General features: G+C 49.9%; 1 protein-coding gene across 3 annotated transcripts in view; it reads right to left on the minus strand.

The window, feature by feature from the left end:
* LOC146009500 (uncharacterized) overlaps nucleotides 1-8,206 on the minus strand; it is a 274,590-nt gene extending 266,384 nt beyond the window's left edge. For all 3 annotated transcript variants that reach the window (XM_083149935.1, XM_083149936.1, XM_083149933.1), the window contains exons 1-2: nucleotides 7,905-8,206; nucleotides 1,236-1,397 (exon numbers count right to left, since the gene is read on the minus strand). In XM_083149935.1, the coding sequence (XP_083006061.1) occupies nucleotides 1,236-1,397; nucleotides 7,905-7,959 (217 nt within the window). In that variant the 5' untranslated portion in view covers nucleotides 7,960-8,206. The remainder of the gene's footprint in view (nucleotides 1-1,235; nucleotides 1,398-7,904) is intronic.
* Between the last annotated feature and the right edge of the window lie 11,995 nt (nucleotides 8,207-20,201).

Genomic DNA, 20,201 nt, shown 5'->3' on the forward strand with positions numbered 1-20,201 from the left:
ACCTCTACCAAGAGTAGTGTCAGCTCTTCCAGACACATCCCGCCTCGCTGACACATCGCCCACCTCTACCGAGAGTAGGGTCAGCTCTTCCAGACACATCCCGCCTCGCTGACACCTCTCCCCTCTACCGAGAGTAGTGTCAGCTCTTCCAGACACATCCCGCCTCGCTGACACATCGCCCACCTCTACCGAGAGTAGGGTCAGCTCTTCCAGACACATCCCGCCTCGCTGACACATCGCCCACCTCTACCGAGAGTAGTGTCAGCTCTTCCAGACACATCCCGCCTCGCTGACACATCGCCCACCTCTACCGAGAGTAGGGTCAGCTCTTCCAGACACATCCCGCCTCGCTGACACATCGCCCACCTCTACCGAGAGTAGGGTCAGCTCTTCCAGACACATCCCGCCTCGCTGACACATCGCCCACCTCTACCAAGAGTAGTGTCAGCTCTTCCAGCCACATCCCGCCTCGCTGACACATCGCCCACCTCTACCGAGAGTAGTGTCAGCTCTTCCAGCCACACCACTCACCTCTACTGAGTAGTGTCAGCTCTTCCAGCCACACCACTCACCTCTACTGAGTAGTGTCAGCTCTTCCAGCCACACCACTCACCTCTACTGAGTAGTGTCAGCTCTTCCAGCCACACCACTCACCTCTACTGAGTAGTGTCAGCTCTTCCAGCCACACCACTCACCTCTACTGAGTAGTGTCAGCTCTTCCAGCCACACCACTCACCTCTACTGAGTAGTGTCAGCTCTTCCAGCCACACCACTCACCTCTACTGAGTAGTGTCAGCTCTTCCAGCCACATCCCTCACCTCTACTGAGTAGTGTCAGCTCTTCCAGCCACACCACTCACCTCTACTGAGTAGTGTCAGCTCTTCCAGCCACATCCCTCACCTCTACTAAGTAGTGTCAGCTCTTCCAGCCACACCACTCACCTCTACTGAGTAGTGTCAGCTCTTCCAGCCACATCCCTCACCTCTACTGAGAGTGGTGTCAGCTCTTCCAGACACATCCCGCCACTCACATCTACTGAGTGGAGTATCAGCTTTACCAGGTGCCCCCTGCCCCCGTCATGTTATTGGAAGGGAATGCCTGCTCAGTGATGGGGAGGGGGGAATGCTTGCAAAGTAATGTGTGTGGGGGGGGGGGACTTGTGGGGCACCCTGCCCTAAAGACATCCTAGAATGAACACTAAGCATTGAGGCCCTGTATCACCCCAAGGTTATTACCATGTAATTCGGCCCTGATGAGGGCTAGAACGCGGGAGAAGACCCCCAGACGTGGAGTCAGATTATCCAGCACCTCAAACACCAGCTGCAGGCGCTCCTCTGTCAGTGGCTGGAAGGATACGGTCCCTTTGTCCTCTAGTAACCGGATCAGGTACTGATTGGCTGCGGAGCAGAATAGAAGGCAGTGCAAGACATGGGTGTGAGCGGCACCGCGCAGAGCATCATAGCGTCAGTGCAAGACATGGGTGTGAGCGTCACCGCGCAGAGCATCATAGCCTCAGTGCAAGACATGGGTGTGAGGGTCACCGCGCAGAGCATCATAGCCTCAGTGCAAGACATGGGTGTGAGCGTCACCGCGCAGAGCATCATAGCCTCAGTGCAAGACATGGGTGTGAGGGTCACCGCGCAGAGCATCATAGCGTCAGTACAAGACATGGGTGTGAGTGGCACAGCGCAGAGCATCATAGCCTCAGTGCAAGACATGGGTGTGAGTGGCACCGCGCAGAGCATCATAGCCTCAGTGCAAGACATGGGTGTGAGTCGCATCACGCAGAGCATCATAGCGTCAGTGCAAGACATGGGTGTGAGCGGCACCGCGCAGAGCATCATAGCCTCAGTGCAAGACATGGGTGTGAGTCGCATCGCATCATAGCGTCAGTGCAAGACATGGGTGTGAGCGGCACCGCGCAGAGCATCATAGCGTCAGTGCAAGACATGGTTGTGAGTCGCACCGCGCAGAGCATCATAGCCTCAGTGCAAGACATGGGTGTGAGTCGCATCGCATCATAGCGTCAGTGCAAGACATGGGTGTGAGTCGCACCGCGCAGAGCATCATAGCGTCAGTGCATTATAACAGCAGTACACGTGTGTGATATATCCCACACTGCCCTTTATATAACAGCAGTACATGTGTGTGATAATATATCCCCATACTGCCTATTATAACAGTACACGTGTGTGATAATATATCCTATACTGCCCATTATAACAGAAGAACACGTGTGTGATATTATATCTCCATGCTGCCCATTATAACAGCAGTACACATGTGTGATAATATATCCCCATACTGCCTATTATAACAGTACACGTGTGTGATAATATATCCTATACTGCCCATTATAACAGCAGTACACGTGTGTGATAATATATCCTATACTGCCCATTATAACAGAAGTACACGTGTGTGATAATATATCCCCATACTGCCCATTATAACAGCAGTACACGTGTGTGATAATATATCCTATACTGCCCATTATAACAGCAGTACACGTGTGTGATAATATATCCTATACTGCCCATTATAACAGCAGTACACGTGCGTGATAATATATCTCCATACTGCCCATTATAACAGCAGTACACGTGTGTGATAATATATCCTATACTGCCCATTATAGAACAGAAGTACACGTGTGTGATATTATATCTCCATTCTGCCCATTATAACAGCAGTACACGTATGTGATAATATATCCCCATATTGCCCATTATATAACAGCAGTACATGTGTGTGATAATATATCCTATACTGCCCATTATAACAGCAGTACACGTGTGTGATAATATATCCTATACTGCCCATTATAACAGCAGTACACGTGAGTGATAATATATCCTACACTGCCCATTATATAACAGCAGTGCACCTGTGATACTATATCCCCATACTGCCTATTATATAACAGCAGTACACGTGTGTGATAATATATCCTATACCGCCCATTATATAACAGCAGTATACGTGTGTGATAATATATCCTATACTGCCCATTATATAACAGCAGTACACGTGTGTTATACTATATCCCCATACTGCCCATTATAACAGCAGTACGCGTGTGTGATAATATATCCCCATACTGCCCATTATAACAGCAGTACACGTGTGTGATACTATATCCTATACTGCCCATTATATAACAGCAGTACACGTGTGTGATAATATATCCTATACTGCCCATTATATAACAGCAGTACACGTGTGTGATACTATATCCCCATACTGCCCATTATAACAGCAGTACACGTGTGTGAAAATATATCCCCATACTGCCCATTATAACAGCAGTACACGTGTGTGATACTATATTCCCATATTGCCCATTATATAACAGCAGTACACGTGTGTGAAAATATATCCCCATACTGCCTATTATAACAGTACACGTGTGTGATAATATATCCTATACTGCCCATTATAACAGAAGTACACGTGTGTGATATTATATCTCCATTCTGCCCATTATAACAGCAGTACACGTGTGTGATAATATATCCCCATATTGCCCATTATATAACAGCAGTACATGTGTGTGATAACATATCCTATACTGCCCATTATAACAGCAGTACACGTGTGTGATAATATATCCTATACTGCCCATTATAACAGCAGTACACGTGTGATAATATATCCCCATACTGCCCTTTATAACAGCAGTACACGTGTGTGATAATATATCCTATACTGCCCATTATAACAGCAGTACACTTGTGTGATAATATATCCTATACTGCCCATTATATAAAAGCAGTACACGTGTGTGATAATATATCCTATACTGCCCATTATAACAGTAGTACACGTGTGTGATAATATATCCTATATTGCCCATTATATAACAGCAGTACACGCGTGTGATACTATATCCCCATACTGCCCATTATAACAGCAGTACGCGTGTGTGATAATATATCCCCATACTGCCCATTATAACAGCAGTTCACGTGTGATACTATATCCTATACTGCCCATTATGTAACAGCAGTACACGTGTGTGATAATATATCCTATACTGCCCATTATATAACAGCAGTACACGTGTGTGATACTATATCCCCATACTGCCCATTATAACAGCAGTACACGTGTGTGATAATATATCCCCATACTGCCCATTATAACAGCAGTACACGTGTGTGATACTATATCCCCATATTGCCCATTATATAACAGCAGTACACGTGTGTGAAAATATATCCCCATACTGCCTATTATAACAGTACACGTGTGTGATAATATATCCTATACTGCCCATTATAACAGAAGTACACGTGTGTGATATTATATCTCCATGCTGCCCATTATAACAGCAGTACATGTGTGTGATAATATATCCCCATATTGGCCATTATATAACAGCAGTACACGTGTGTGATAATATAGCCTATGCTGCCCATTATAACAGAAGTACACGTGTGTGATACTATATCCCCATACTGCCTATTATATAACAGCAGTACACGTGTGTATTAATATATCCTATACTGCCTATTATATAACAGCAGTACACGTGTGTGATACTATATCCTATACTGCCCAGTATATAACAGCAGTGCGCGTGATAATATATCCTATACTGCCCATTTTATAACAGCAGTACACGTGTGTGATACTATATCCCCATACTGCCCATTATAACAGAAGTACACGTGTGTGATAATATATCCTATACTGCCCATTATATAACAGCAGTACACGTGTGTGATAATATATCTCCATACTGCCTATTATATAACAGCAGTACACGTGTGTGATAATATATCCTATACTGCCCATTATAACAGCAGTACACGTGTGTGATAATATATCCTATACTGCCCATTATATAACAGCAGTACACGTGTGTGATACTATATCCCCATACTGCCCATTATATAACAGCAGTACACGTGTGTGATAATATATCCCCATACTGCCTATTATATAACAGCAGTACACGTGTGTGATAATATATCCCCATACTGCCCATTATATAACAGCAGTACACGTGTGTGATAATATATCCTATACTGCCCATTATATAACAGCAGTACACATGTGTGATACTATATCCCCATACTGCCCATTATATAACAGCAGTGCACGTGTGTGATAATATATCCTATACTGCCCATTATATAACAGCAGTACACGTGTGTGATAATATATCCCCATACTGCCTATTATATAACAGCAGTACACGTGTGATAATATATCCCCATACTGCCCATTATATAACAGCAGTACACGTGTGTGATACTATATCCCCATACTGCCCATTATATAACAGCAGTACACGTGTGTGATACTATATCCCCATACTGCCCATTATATAACAGCAGTACACGTGTGTGATAATATATCCTATACTGCCCGTTATATAACAGCAGTACACGTGTGTGATAATATATCCTATACTGCCCATTATATAACAGCAGTACACGTGTGTGATACTATATCCCCATACTGCCCATTATATAACAGCAGTGCACGTGTGTGATAATATATCCTATACTGCCCATTATATAACAGCAGTACACGTGTGAGATAATATATCCCCATACTGCCCATTATATAACAGCAGTACACGTGTGTGATAATATATCCCCATACTGCCCATTATATAACAGCAGTACACGTGTGTGATAATATATCCTATACTGCCTATTATATAACAGCAGTACACGTGTGTGATAATATATCCTATACTGCCCATTATATAACAGCAGTGCACGTGTGTGATAATATATCCTATACTGCCCATTATATAACAGCAGTACATGTGTGTGATAATATATCCTATACTGCCCATTATATAACAGCAGTGCGCGTGTGTGATACTATATCCCCATACTGCCTATTATATGACAGCAGTACACGTGTGTGATAATATATCCTATACTGCCCATTATATAACAGCAGTACATGTGTGATAATATATCCTATACTGCCCATTATATAACAGCAGTGCACGTGTGTGATAATATATCCTATACTGCCCATTATATAACAGCAGTGCACGTGTGTGATACTATATCCCCATACTGCCCATTATATAACAGCAGTACACGTGTGTGATACTATATCCCCATACTGTCTATTATATAACAGCAGTACACGTGTGTGATAATATATCCTATACTGCCCATTATATAACAGCAGTGCACGTGTGTGATAATATATCCCCATACTGCCCATTATATAACAGCAGTACACGTGTGTGATAATATATCCCCATACTGCCCATTATATAACAGCAGTACACGTGTGTGATAATATATCCCCATACTGCCCATTATATAACAGCAGTACACGTGTGTGATAATATATCCTATACTGCCTATTATATAACAGCAGTACACGTGTGTGATAATATATCCTATACTGCCCATTATATAACAGCAGTGCACGTGTGTGATAATATATCCTATACTGCCCATTATATAACAGCAGTACATGTGTGTGATAATATATCCTATACTGCCCATTATATAACAGCAGTGCGCGTGTGTGATACTATATCCCCATACTGCCTATTATATGACAGCAGTACACGTGTGTGATAATATATCCTATACTGCCCATTATATAACAGCAGTACATGTGTGATAATATATCCTATACTGCCCATTATATAACAGCAGTGCACGTGTGTGATAATATATCCTATACTGCCCATTATATAACAGCAGTGCACGTGTGTGATACTATATCCCCATACTGCCCATTATATAACAGCAGTACACGTGTGTGATACTATATCCCCATACTGTCTATTATATAACAGCAGTACACGTGTGTGATAATATATCCTATACTGCCCATTATATAACAGCAGTGCACGTGTGTGATAATATATCCCCATACTGCCCATTATATAACAGCAGTACACGTGTGTGATAATATATCCTATACTGCCCATTATATAACAGCAGTACACATGTGTGATACTATATCCCCATACTGCCCATTATAACAGAAGTACACGTGTGTGATAATATATCCTATACTGCCCATTATATAACAGCAGTACACGTGTGTGATAATATATCCCCATACTGCCTATTATATAACAGCAGTACACGTGTGATAATATATCCCCATACTGCCCATTATATAACAGCAGTACACGTGTGTGATACTATATCCCCATACTGCCCATTATATAACAGCAGTACACGTGTGTGATACTATATCCCCATACTGCCCATTATATAACAGCAGTACACGTGTGTGATAATATATCCTATACTGCCCGTTATATAACAGCAGTACACGTGTGTGATAATATATCCTATACTGCCCATTATATAACAGCAGTACACGTGTGTGATACTATATCCCCATACTGCCCATTATATAACAGCAGTGCACGTGTGTGATACTATATCCCCATACTGCCTATTATAACAGAAGTACACGTGTGTGATAATATATCCTATACTGCCCATTATATAACAGCAGTACACGTGTGTGATAATATATCCTATACTGCCCATTATATAACAGCAGTACACGTGTGTGATACTATATCCCCATACTGCCCATTATATAACAGCAGTACACATGTGTGATACTATATCCCCATACTGCCCATTATATAACAGCAGTACACATGTGTGATACTATATCCCCATACTGCCCATTATATAACAGCAGTACACGTGTGTGATAATATATCCTATACTGCCCATTATATAACAGCAGTACACGTGTGTGATAGTATATCCTATACTGCCCATTATATAACAGCAGTACACGTGTGTGATAATATATCCTATACTGCCCATTATATAACAGCAGTACACGTGTGTGATAATATATCCCCATACTGCCCATTATATAACAGCAGTACACGTGTGTGATAATATATCCTATACTGCGATAAACGCAGTGCTTACCTGGTGACTTTGCCTCCACAATATCCGTCGGTACAGCGCACTTTGCAGCCGACATGTCGCAGTTCTAAGGGAGCTCCCGACACCCAGAATAGGACAAAATGTCTGATATGTGTGGATATGCCAGGTCTTACACGGTGAACACGTTATTGGTATGTACCAACCTGGAAACATACTGAAATTAGTGGGGATCACACTGCAGGACAGGGGGAAGGAATCTGTACCCGCCATGTGCGGTACCGGGGCTACTGCGCATCTATAGTTCCCGCTGACTGCATGTACACCAGCAATGTGTAGCCCATCGGTTGGAGGGATTGCAGCAGGTATAAATGTGTTATCAGGGACATTGCCTGATACATGGGCAGTATCTCCTGCCCAGCGACCAGTTGATTCCCTCTGCGGCTCCCCGGGCAGAGATTCCCTTTCATCAGCGACCATCTCTGGACACTGAGCGATATATCTCCCCCGTGTGTACACAGCTTTAGACATGCAATAGACATTGACAAAACTTAGTAGCTGTGAGAGGGGGCCGCACACAGTGTCTGACGGGGCCATTTATCAAACCATATTTGCGGCTAAATCTTCGGGGTTTAGCCGCAAATATTAAGTATCCCCTAAATGTATCATAGGGGGACCGCAGTAGGAATCTCCGATGCTTGCTGCTAAGAGGGGGCGGCGGGGGTCAGCGCATACGCTGACCTCCCCGGCTTCCGGGTCAGGGCTTCGCAGGGACGGGCTCTTTTCGGAGCCCTGTCCCTGTGCCCTTAAAATTGATACAATCCCCCGATATGATCGCATTTTACAATGCAATCCTGGGCGGTAAAATTCCGCCCAGATCGCATTGTAAATGCGATCATGATAAATGTCCTTACCTGTGCTGTACAGGGAGTCTGTGTCCTGTTACTACATACCACTGTGTGCGCCCCCTCTCACAGCTACTGAGTCCTTACCTGAGCTGTACAGGGAGTCTGTGTCCTGTTACTACATACCACTGTGTGCGCCCCCTCTCACAGCTACTGAGTCCTTACCTGAGCTGTACAGGGAGTCTGTGTCCTGTTACTACATACCACTGTGTGCGCCCCCTCTCACAGCTACTGAGTCCTTACCTGAGCTGTACAGGGAGTCTGTGTCCTGTTACTACATACCACTGTGTGCGCCCCCTCTCACAGCTACTGAGTCCTTACCTGAGCTGTACAGGGAGTCTGTGCCCTATTACTACATACCACTGTGTGCGCCCCCTCTCACAGCTACTGAGTCCTTACCTGAGCTGTACAGGGAGTCTGTGTCCTGTTACTACATACCACTGTGTGCGCCCCCCCTCTCACAGCTACTGAGTCCTTACCTGAGCCGTACAGGGAGTCTGTGCCCTATTACTACATACCACTGTGTGCGGGCCCCTCTCACAGCTACTGAGTCCTTACCTGTGCTGTACAGGGAGTCTGTGTCCTGTAACTACATATCACTGTGTGCGGGCCCCTCTCACAGCTACTGAGTCCTTACCTGAGCTGTACAGGGAGTCTGTGTCCTGTTACTACATACCACTGTGTGCGCCCCCCCTCTCACAGCTACTGAGTCCTTACCTGAGCCGTACAGGGAGTCTGTGCCCTATTACTACATACCACTGTGTGCGCCCCCTCTCACAGCTACTGAGTCCTTACCTGAGCTGTACAGGGAGTCTGTATCCTGTTACTCTATACCACTGTGTGCGGACCCCTCTCACAGCTACTGAGTCCTTACCTGAGCTGTACAGGGAGTCTGTGTCCTGTTACTACATACCACTGTGTGCGCCCCCCCTCTCACAGCTACTGAGTCCTTACCTGAGCTGTACAGGGAGTCTGTGCCCTATTACTACATACCACTGTGTGCGCCCCCTCTCACAGATACTGAGTCCTTACCTGAGCTGTACAGGGAGTCTGTATCCTGTTACTCTATACCACTGTGTGCGGACCCCTCTCACAGCTACTGAGTCCTTACCTGAGCTGTACAGGGAGTCTGTGTCCTGTTACTACATACCACTGTGTGCGGGCCCCTCTCACAGCTACTGAGTCCTTACCTGTGCTGTACAGGGAGTCTGTGTCCTGTTACTACATACCACTGTGTGCGGGCCCCTCTCACAGCTACTGAGTCCTTACCTGAGCTGTACAGGGAGTCTGTGTCCTGTTACTACATACCACTGTGTGCGCCCCCCCTCTCACAGCTACTGAGTCCTTACCTGAGCTATACAGGGAGTCTGTGCCCTATTACTACATACCACTGTGTGCGCCCCCTCTCACAGCTACTGAGTCCTTACCTGAGCTGTACAGGGAGTCTGTATCCTGTTACTCTATACCACTGTGTGCGGACCCCTCTCACAGCTACTGAGTCCTTACCTGAGCTGTACAGGGAGTCTGTGTCCTGTTACTACATACCACTGTGTGCGGACCCCTCTCACAGCTACTGAGTCTTTACCTGAGCTGTATGTACAGGGAGTCTGTGTCCTGTTACTACATATCACTGTGTGCGGACCCCTCTCACAGCTACTGAGTCCTTACCTGAGCTGTACAGGGAGTCTGTGTCCTGTTACTACATACCACTGTGTGCGCCCCCCCTCTCACAGCTACTGAGTCCTTACCTGAGCTGTACAGGGAGTCTGTATCCTGTTACTACATACCACTGTGTGCGGACCCCTCTCACAGCTACTGAGTCCTTACCTGAGCTGTACAGGGAGTCTGTGTCCTGTTACTACATACCACTGTGTGCGGACCCCTCTCACAGCTACTGAGTCCTTACCTGAGCTGTATGTACAGGGAGTCTGTGTCCTGTTACTACATATCACTGTGTGCGGACCCCTCTCACAGCTACTGAGTCCTTACCTGAGCTGTACAGGGAGTCTGTGTCCCGTTACTACATATCACTGTGTGTGGCCCCCTCTCACAGCTACTGAGTCCTTACCTGAGCTGTACAGGGAGTCTGTGTCCTGTTACTACATACCACTGTGTGCGCCCCCCTCACAGCTATTGAGTCCTTACCTGAGCTGTACAGGGAGTCTGTGTCCTGTTACTACATACCACTGTGTGAGGGGCCCTCTCACAGCTACTGAGTCCTTACCTGAGCTGTACAGGGAGTCTGTGTCCTGTTACTATATACCACTGTGTGCGCCCCCCTCACAGCTACTGAGTCCTTACCTGAGCTGTATGTACAGGGAGTCTGTGTCCTGTTTCTACATATCACTGTGTGCGCCCCCTCTCACAGCTACTGAGTCCTTACCTGAGCTGTATGTACAGGGAGTCTGTGTCCTGTTACTACATATCACTGTGTACGGGCCCCTCTCACAGCTACTGAGTCCTTACCTGAGCTGTACAGGGAGTCTGTGTCCTGTTACTACATTTCACTGTGTGCGCCCCCCTCTCACAGCTACTGAGTCCTTACCTGAGCTGTACAGGGAGTCTGCGTCCCGTTACTACATATCACTGTGTGCGCCCCCCTCTTACAGCTACTGAGTCCTTACCTGAGCTGTACAGGGAGTCTTCGTCCTGTTACTACATATCACTGTGTGCGCCCCCTCTCACAGCTACTGAGTCCTTACCTGAGCTGTACAGGGAGTCTGTGCCCTGTTACTACATATCACTGTGTGTGGCCCCCTCTCACAGCTACTGAGTCCTTACCTGAGCTGTATGTACAGGGAATCTGTGTCCTGTTACTACATATCACTGTGTGTGGCCCCCTCTCACAGCTACTGAGTCCTTACCTGAGCTGTACAGGGAGTCTGTGTCCTGTTACTACATATCACTGTGTGTGGCCCCCTCTCACAGCTACTGAGTCCTTACCTGAGCTGTACAGGGAGTCTGTGTCCTGTTAGCACATGTCACTATAGTGATAGGGAAGTGACACTGCAGCCCTGCCCCGTCATTATCACATCACAGCCACCAACCCTCCTGCCACAGTCTGACATTACTAGAGTGCAAGAGCAGAACGGTGACATTTACACTCCAAACACAGAAATCATGTCTGGTCCTGTATATTATATCATGTATAAGAATCCTGAGATCTCTGCACCTGTACAGCATGGCCGTGGGTTCCAGCTCCCACCATGGAACCTAGTAGGCTTGACAGCCTGGCTGCTTTAAGTCCCTACAGTGCACAGCAGTGTACACTGGAGGCTGTGTGCTGCAGCCTATCACAGCCATGCCGGGCTAGCAGTCATTAGGTCCTGAGACTCATACACTGCTGTACCCACGTGCAGGATGAGTTACGCACCTGTGGGTCAGTGGCAGAACGCTCACCTGCCATGCAGGAAGCAACGCTGAGATCTGCTATTACAGTGACTGGTCAGACACACAGAACTGATCCGGGGCCTTGGTGTGCAGGCAGCCTGGCAGAGCCGGGTGGGGAGAGCAGATGCAGAAGGGACACGTACTGGGGGATCGCTTACAAGCAGGACGCAGTATACAGAGAGCGCGCATGTCAGCCGGCGGAAGGAGCTCTATTTCACGGGGAAGCTTGAGCCAGACATTCTGTACATGCACAGACAGATGGACGCTGGCACAGACAGGACACTGGTCCATACTGTACATGCACAGACAGATGGACGCTGGCACATACTGTAAATGCACAGACAGATGGACGCTGGCACAGACAGGACACTGACCCATACTGTACATGCACAGACAGATGGACGCTGGCACAGACAGGACACTGGCCCATACTGTACATGCACAGACAGATGGACGCTGGCACAGACAGGACACTGGCCCATACTGTACATGCACAGACACATGGACGCTGGCACAGACAGGACACTGGCCCATACTGTACATGCACAGACACGTGGACGCTGGCACAGACAAGACACTGGCCCATACTGTACATGCACAGACAGATCGACGCTGGCACAGACAGGACACTGACCCATACTGTACATGCACAGACAGATGGACGCTGGCACAGACAGGACACTGGCCCATACTGTACATGCACAGACAGATGGACGCTGGCACAGACAGGACACTGGCCCATACTGTACATGCACAGACAGATGGACGCTGGCACAGACAGGACACTGGCCCATACTGTACATGCACAGACAGATGGACGCTGGCACAGACAGATGGACGCTGGCACAGACAGATGGACGCTGGCACAGACAGGACACTGGCCCATACTGTACATGCACAGACAGATGGATGCTGGCACAGACAGGACACTGGCCCATACTGTACATGCACAGACAGATGGACGCTGGCACAGACAGGACGCTGGCCCATAATGTACATGCACAGACACATGGAGGCTGGCACAGACAGGACGCTGGCCCATACTGGACATGCACAGACAGATGGAGGCTGGCACAGACAGGACACTGGCCCATACTGTACATGCACAGACAGATGGACGCTGGCACAGACAGGACGCTGGCCCATTCTGTACATGCACAGACAGATGGACGCTGGCACAGACAGGACACTGGCCCATTCTGTACATGCACAGACAGATGGACGCTGGCACAGACAGGACGCTGGCCCATACTGTACATGCACAGACAGATGGATGCTGGCACAGACAGGACACTGGCCCATACTGTACATGCACAGACAGATGGACGCTGGCACAGACAGGACACTGGCCCATACTGTACATGCACAGACAGATGGACGCTGGCACAGACAGGACACTGGCCCATACTGTACATGCACAGACAGATGGACGCTGGCACAGACAGGACGCTGGCCCATTCTGTACATGCACAGACAGATGGACGCTGGCACAGACAGGACGCTGGCCCATTCTGTACATGCACAGACAGATGGACGCTGGCACAGACAGGACGCTGGCCCATACTGTACATGCACAGACAGATGGACGCTGGCACAGACAGGACACTGGCCCATACTGTACATGCACAGACAGATGGACGCTGGCTCAGACAGGACACTGGCCCATACTGTACATGCACAGACAGATGGACGCTGGCACAGACAGGACACTGGCCCATACTGTACATGCACAGACACATGGACGCTGGCACAGACAGGACACTGGCCCATACTGTACATGCACAGACAGATGGACGCTGGCACAGACAGGACACTGGCCCATACTGTACATGCACAGACAGATGGACACTGGCCCATACTGTACATGCACAGACAGATGGACACTGGCCCATACTGTACATGCACAGACAGATGGACGCTGGCAGACAGGCACTGGCCCATACTGAACATGCACAGACAGATGGACACTGGCACAGACAGGGCACTAGCCCATACTGTACATGCGCAGACAGGACACTGGTCTATACTGTACATGCACAGACAGGTGGACGCTGGTACAGACAGGACACTGGCCCATACTGTACATACACAGACAGATGGACGCTGGCAAAGACAGGGCACTGGCCCATAATGTACATGCACAGAAAGGACACTGGCCCATATTGTACATGCACAGACAGATGGATGCTGGCACAGACAGGACACTGGCCGATACTGTACATGCACAGAAGGACACTGGCCCATACTGTACATGCACAGAAGGACACTGGCCCATACTGTACATGCACAGACAGATGGACACTGGCCCATACTGTACATGCACAGACAGATGGACGCTGGCACAGACAGGACACTGGCCCATACTGTACATGCACAGACAGGACACTGGCCCATACTGTACATGCACAGACAGGACACTGGCCCATACTGTACATGCACAGACAGGACACTGGCCCATACTTTACATGCACAGACAGGTGGACGCTGGCCCATACTGTACATGCACAGACAGATGGACGCTGGCACAGACAGGACACTGGCCCATACTGTACATGCACAGACAGATGGACACTGGCAGACAGGCACTGGCCCATACTGTACATGCACAGACAGATGGACGCTGGCACAGACAGGACACTGGCCCATACTGTACATGCACAGACAGGACACTGGCCCATACTGTACATGCACAGACAGATGGACGAGGTGTGGTATAATTACCCGACAGTCAGGATTCCGACAGTCATTACTCAGACGTCGGAATCCCGACTGCACAGCGTGGGGAGCGCAATGAAGCCCCTTGCGGGCTCGACACGCTGCGGGCACGGTGGCGAGCTGTGCTCGCCACCTATTTTATTCTCCCTTTATAGGGGTCGTGGACCCCCACGAGGGAGCAGTCGGGATTCCGACGTCGGAGGAATGACTGTCGGAATCCAGACTGTCGGGGAGCCGTCCAGCACCCGATGGACGCTGGCACAGACAGGACACTGGCCCATACTGTACATGCACAGATAGATGGACGCTGGCACAGACAGGGCACTGGCCCATACTGTACATGCACAGACAGATGGACGCTGGCACAGACAGGGCACTGGCCCATACTGTACATGCACAGACAGATGGACGCTGGCACAGACAGGACACTGGCCCATACTGTACATGCACAGACAGATGGACGCTGGCACAGACAGGACGCTGGCCCATTCTGTACATGCACAGACAGATGGACGCTGGCACAGACAGGGCACTGGCCCATACTGTACATTCACAGACAGGTGGACGCTGGCACAGACAGGACACTGGCCCATACTGTACATGCACAGACAGATGGACGCTGGCACAGACAGGACACTGGCCCATACTGTACATGCACAGACACATGGACGCTGGCACAGACAGGACACTGGCCCATACTGTACATGCACAGACACATGGACGCTGGCACAGACAGGACACTGGCCCATACTGTACATGCACAGACAGATGGACGCTGGCACAGACAGGACACTGGCCCATACTGTACATGCACAGACAGATGGACGCTGGCACAGACAGGACACTGGCCCATACTGTACATGCACAGACAGATGGACGCTGGCACAGACAGGACACTGGCCCATACTGTACATGCACAGACAGATGGACGCTGGCACAGACAGGACACTGACCCATACTGTACATGCACAGAAAGATGGACGCTGGCACAGACAGGACACTGACCCATACTGTACATGCACAGACAGATGGACGCTGGCACAGACAGGACACTGGCCCATACTGTACATGCACAGACAGATGGACGCTGGCACAGACAGGACACTGGCCCATACTGTACATGCACAGACAGATGGACGCTGGCACAGACAGGACACTGGCCCATACTGTACATGCACAGACAGATGGACGCTGGCACAGACAGGACACTGGCCCATACTGTACATGCACAGACACATGGACGCTGGCACAGACAGGACACTGGCCCATACAGTACATGCACACAGATGGACGCTAGCACAGACAGGGCACTGGCCCATACTGTACATGCACAGACAGATGGACGCTGGCACAGACAGGACACTGGCCCATACTGTACATGCACAGACAGATGGACGCTGGCACAGACAGATGGACGCTGGCACAGACAGATGGACGCTGGCCCATACTGTACATGCACAGACAGATGGATGCTGGCACAGACAGGACACTGGCCCATACTGTACATGCACAGACAGATGGACGCTGGCACAGACAGGACACTGACCCATACTGTACATACACAGACAGATGGACGCTGGCACAGACAGGACGCTGGCCCATAATGTACATGCACAGACACATGGAGGCTGGCACAGACAGGACGCTGGCCCATACTGGACATGCACAGACAGATGGAGGCTGGCACAGACAGGATGCTGGCCCATACTGTACATGCACAGACAGATGGACGCTGGCACAGACAGGACGCTGGCCCATTCTGTACATGCACAGACAGATGGACGCTGGCACAGACAGGACACTGGCCCATTCTGTACATGCACAGACAGATGGACGCTGGCACAGACAGGACGCTGGCCCATACTGTACATGCACAGACAGATGGACGCTGGCACAGACAGGACACTGGCCCATACTGTACATGCACAGACAGATGGACGCTGGCACAGACAGGACACTGGCCCATACTGTACATGCACAGACAGATGGACGCTGGCACAGACAGGACACTGGCCCATACTATACATGCACAGACAGATGGACGCTGGCACAGACAGGACGCTGGCCCATTCTGTACATGCACAGACAGATGGACGCTGGCACAGACAGGACACTGGCCCATTCTGTACATGCACAGACAGATGGACGCTGGCACAGACAGGACGCTGGCCCATACTGTACATACACAGACAGATGGACGCTGGCACAGACAGGACACTGGCCCATACTGTACATGCACAGACAGATGGACGCTGGCACAGACAGGACACTGGCCCATACTGTACATGCACAGACAGATGGACGCTGGCACAGACAGGACACTGGCCCATACTGTACATGCACAGACACATGGACGCTGGCACAGACAGGACACTGGCCCATACTGTACATGCACAGACAGATGGACGCTGGCTCAGACAGGACACTGGCCCATACTGTACATGCACAGACAGATGGACGCTGGCACAGACAGGACACTGGCCCATACTGTACATGCACAGACAGATGGACGCTGGCTCAGACAGGACACTGGCCCATACTGTACATGCACAGACAGATGGACGCTGGCACAGACAGGACACTGGCCCATACTGTACATGCACAGACACATGGACGCTGGCACAGACAGGACACTGGCCCATACTGTACATGCACAGACAGATGGACGCTGGCACAGACAGGACACTGGCCCATACTGTACATGCACAGACAGATGGACACTGGCCCATACTGTACATGCACAGACAGATGGACACTGGCCCATACTGTACATGCACAGACAGATGGACGCTGGCAGACAGGCACTGGCCCATACTGAACATGCACAGACAGATGGACACTGGCACAGACAGGGCACTAGCCCATACTGTACATGCGCAGACAGGACACTGGTCTATACTGTACATGCACAGACAGGTGGACGCTGGTACAGACAGGACACTGGCCCATACTGTACATACACAGACAGATGGACGCTGGCAAAGACAGGGCACTGGCCCATAATGTACATGCACAGAAAGGACACTGGCCCATATTGTACATGCACAGACAGATGGATGCTGGCACAGACAGGACACTGGCCGATACTGTACATGCACAGAAGGACACTGGCCCATACTGTACATGCACAGAAGGACACTGGCCCATACTGTACATGCACAGACAGATGGACACTGGCCCATACTGTACATGCACAGACAGATGGACGCTGGCACAGACAGGACACTGGCCCATACTGTACATGCACAGACAGGACACTGGCCCATACTGTACATGCACAGACAGGACACTGGCCCATACTGTACATGCACAGACAGGACACTGGCCCATACTTTACATGCACAGACAGGTGGACGCTGGCCCATACTGTACATGCACAGACAGATGGACGCTGGCACAGACAGGACACTGGCCCATACTGTACATGCACAGACAGATGGACACTGGCAGACAGGCACTGGCCCATACTGTACATGCACAGACAGATGGACGCTGGCACAGACAGGACACTGGCCCATACTGTACATGCACAGACAGGACACTGGCCCATACTGTACATGCACAGACAGATGGACGAGGTGTGGTATAATTACCCGACAGTCAGGATTCCGACAGTCATTACTCAGACGTCGGAATCCCGACTGCACAGCGTGGGGAGCGCAATGAAGCCCCTTGCGGGCTCGACACGCTGCGGGCACGGTGGCGAGCTGTGCTCGCCACCTATTTTATTCTCCCTTTATAGGGGTCGTGGACCCCCACGAGGGAGCAGTCGGGATTCCGACGTCGGAGGAATGACTGTCGGAATCCAGACTGTCGGGGAGCCGTCCAGCACCCGATGGACGCTGGCACAGACAGGACACTGGCCCATACTGTACATGCACAGATAGATGGACGCTGGCACAGACAGGGCACTGGCCCATACTGTACATGCACAGACAGATGGACGCTGGCACAGACAGGGCACTGGCCCATACTGTACATGCACAGACAGATGGACGCTGGCACAGACAGGACACTGGCCCATACTGTACATGCACAGACAGATGGACGCTGGCACAGACAGGACGCTGGCCCATTCTGTACATGCACAGACAGATGGACGCTGGCACAGACAGGGCACTGGCCCATACTGTACATTCACAGACAGGTGGACGCTGGCACAGACAGGACACTGGCCCATACTGTACATGCACAGACAGATGGACGCTGGCACAGACAGGACACTGGCCCATACTGTACATGCACAGACACATGGACGCTGGCACAGACAGGACACTGGCCCATACTGTACATGCACAGACACATGGACGCTGGCACAGACAGGACACTGGCCCATACTGTACATGCACAGACAGATGGACGCTGGCACAGACAGGACACTGGCCCATACTGTACATGCACAGACAGATGGACGCTGGCACAGACAGGACACTGGCCCATACTGTACATGCACAGACAGATGGACGCTGGCACAGACAGGACACTGGCCCATACTGTACATGCACAGACAGATGGACGCTGGCACAGACAGGACACTGACCCATACTGTACATGCACAGAAAGATGGACGCTGGCACAGACAGGACACTGACCCATACTGTACATGCACAGACAGATGGACGCTGGCACAGACAGGACACTGGCCCATACTGTACATGCACAGACAGATGGACGCTGGCACAGACAGGACACTGGCCCATACTGTACATGCACAGACAGATGGACGCTGGCACAGACAGGACACTGGCCCATACTGTACATGCACAGACAGATGGACGCTGGCACAGACAGGACACTGGCCCATACTGTACATGCACAGACACATGGACGCTGGCACAGACAGGACACTGGCCCATACAGTACATGCACACAGATGGACGCTGGCACAGACAGGGCACTGGCCCATACTGTACATGCACAGACAGATGGACGCTGGCACAGACAGGACACTGGCCCATACTGTACATGCACAGACAGATGGACGCTGGCACAGACAGATGGACGCTGGCACAGACAGATGGACGCTGGCCCATACTGTACATGCACAGACAGATGGATGCTGGCACAGACAGGACACTGGCCCATACTGTACATGCACAGACAGATGGACGCTGGCACAGACAGGACACTGACCCATACTGTACATACACAGACAGATGGACGCTGGCACAGACAGGACGCTGGCCCATAATGTACATGCACAGACACATGGAGGCTGGCACAGACAGGACGCTGGCCCATACTGGACATGCACAGACAGATGGAGGCTGGCACAGACAGGACGCTGGCCCATACTGTACATGCACAGACAGATGGACGCTGGCACAGACAG

The sequence above is a fragment of the Crinia signifera genome, chromosome 6, assembly GCF_055691185.1.
Source record: "Crinia signifera chromosome 6, ASM5569118v1, whole genome shotgun sequence".
Classification (NCBI taxonomy): domain Eukaryota; kingdom Metazoa; phylum Chordata; class Amphibia; order Anura; family Myobatrachidae; genus Crinia; species Crinia signifera.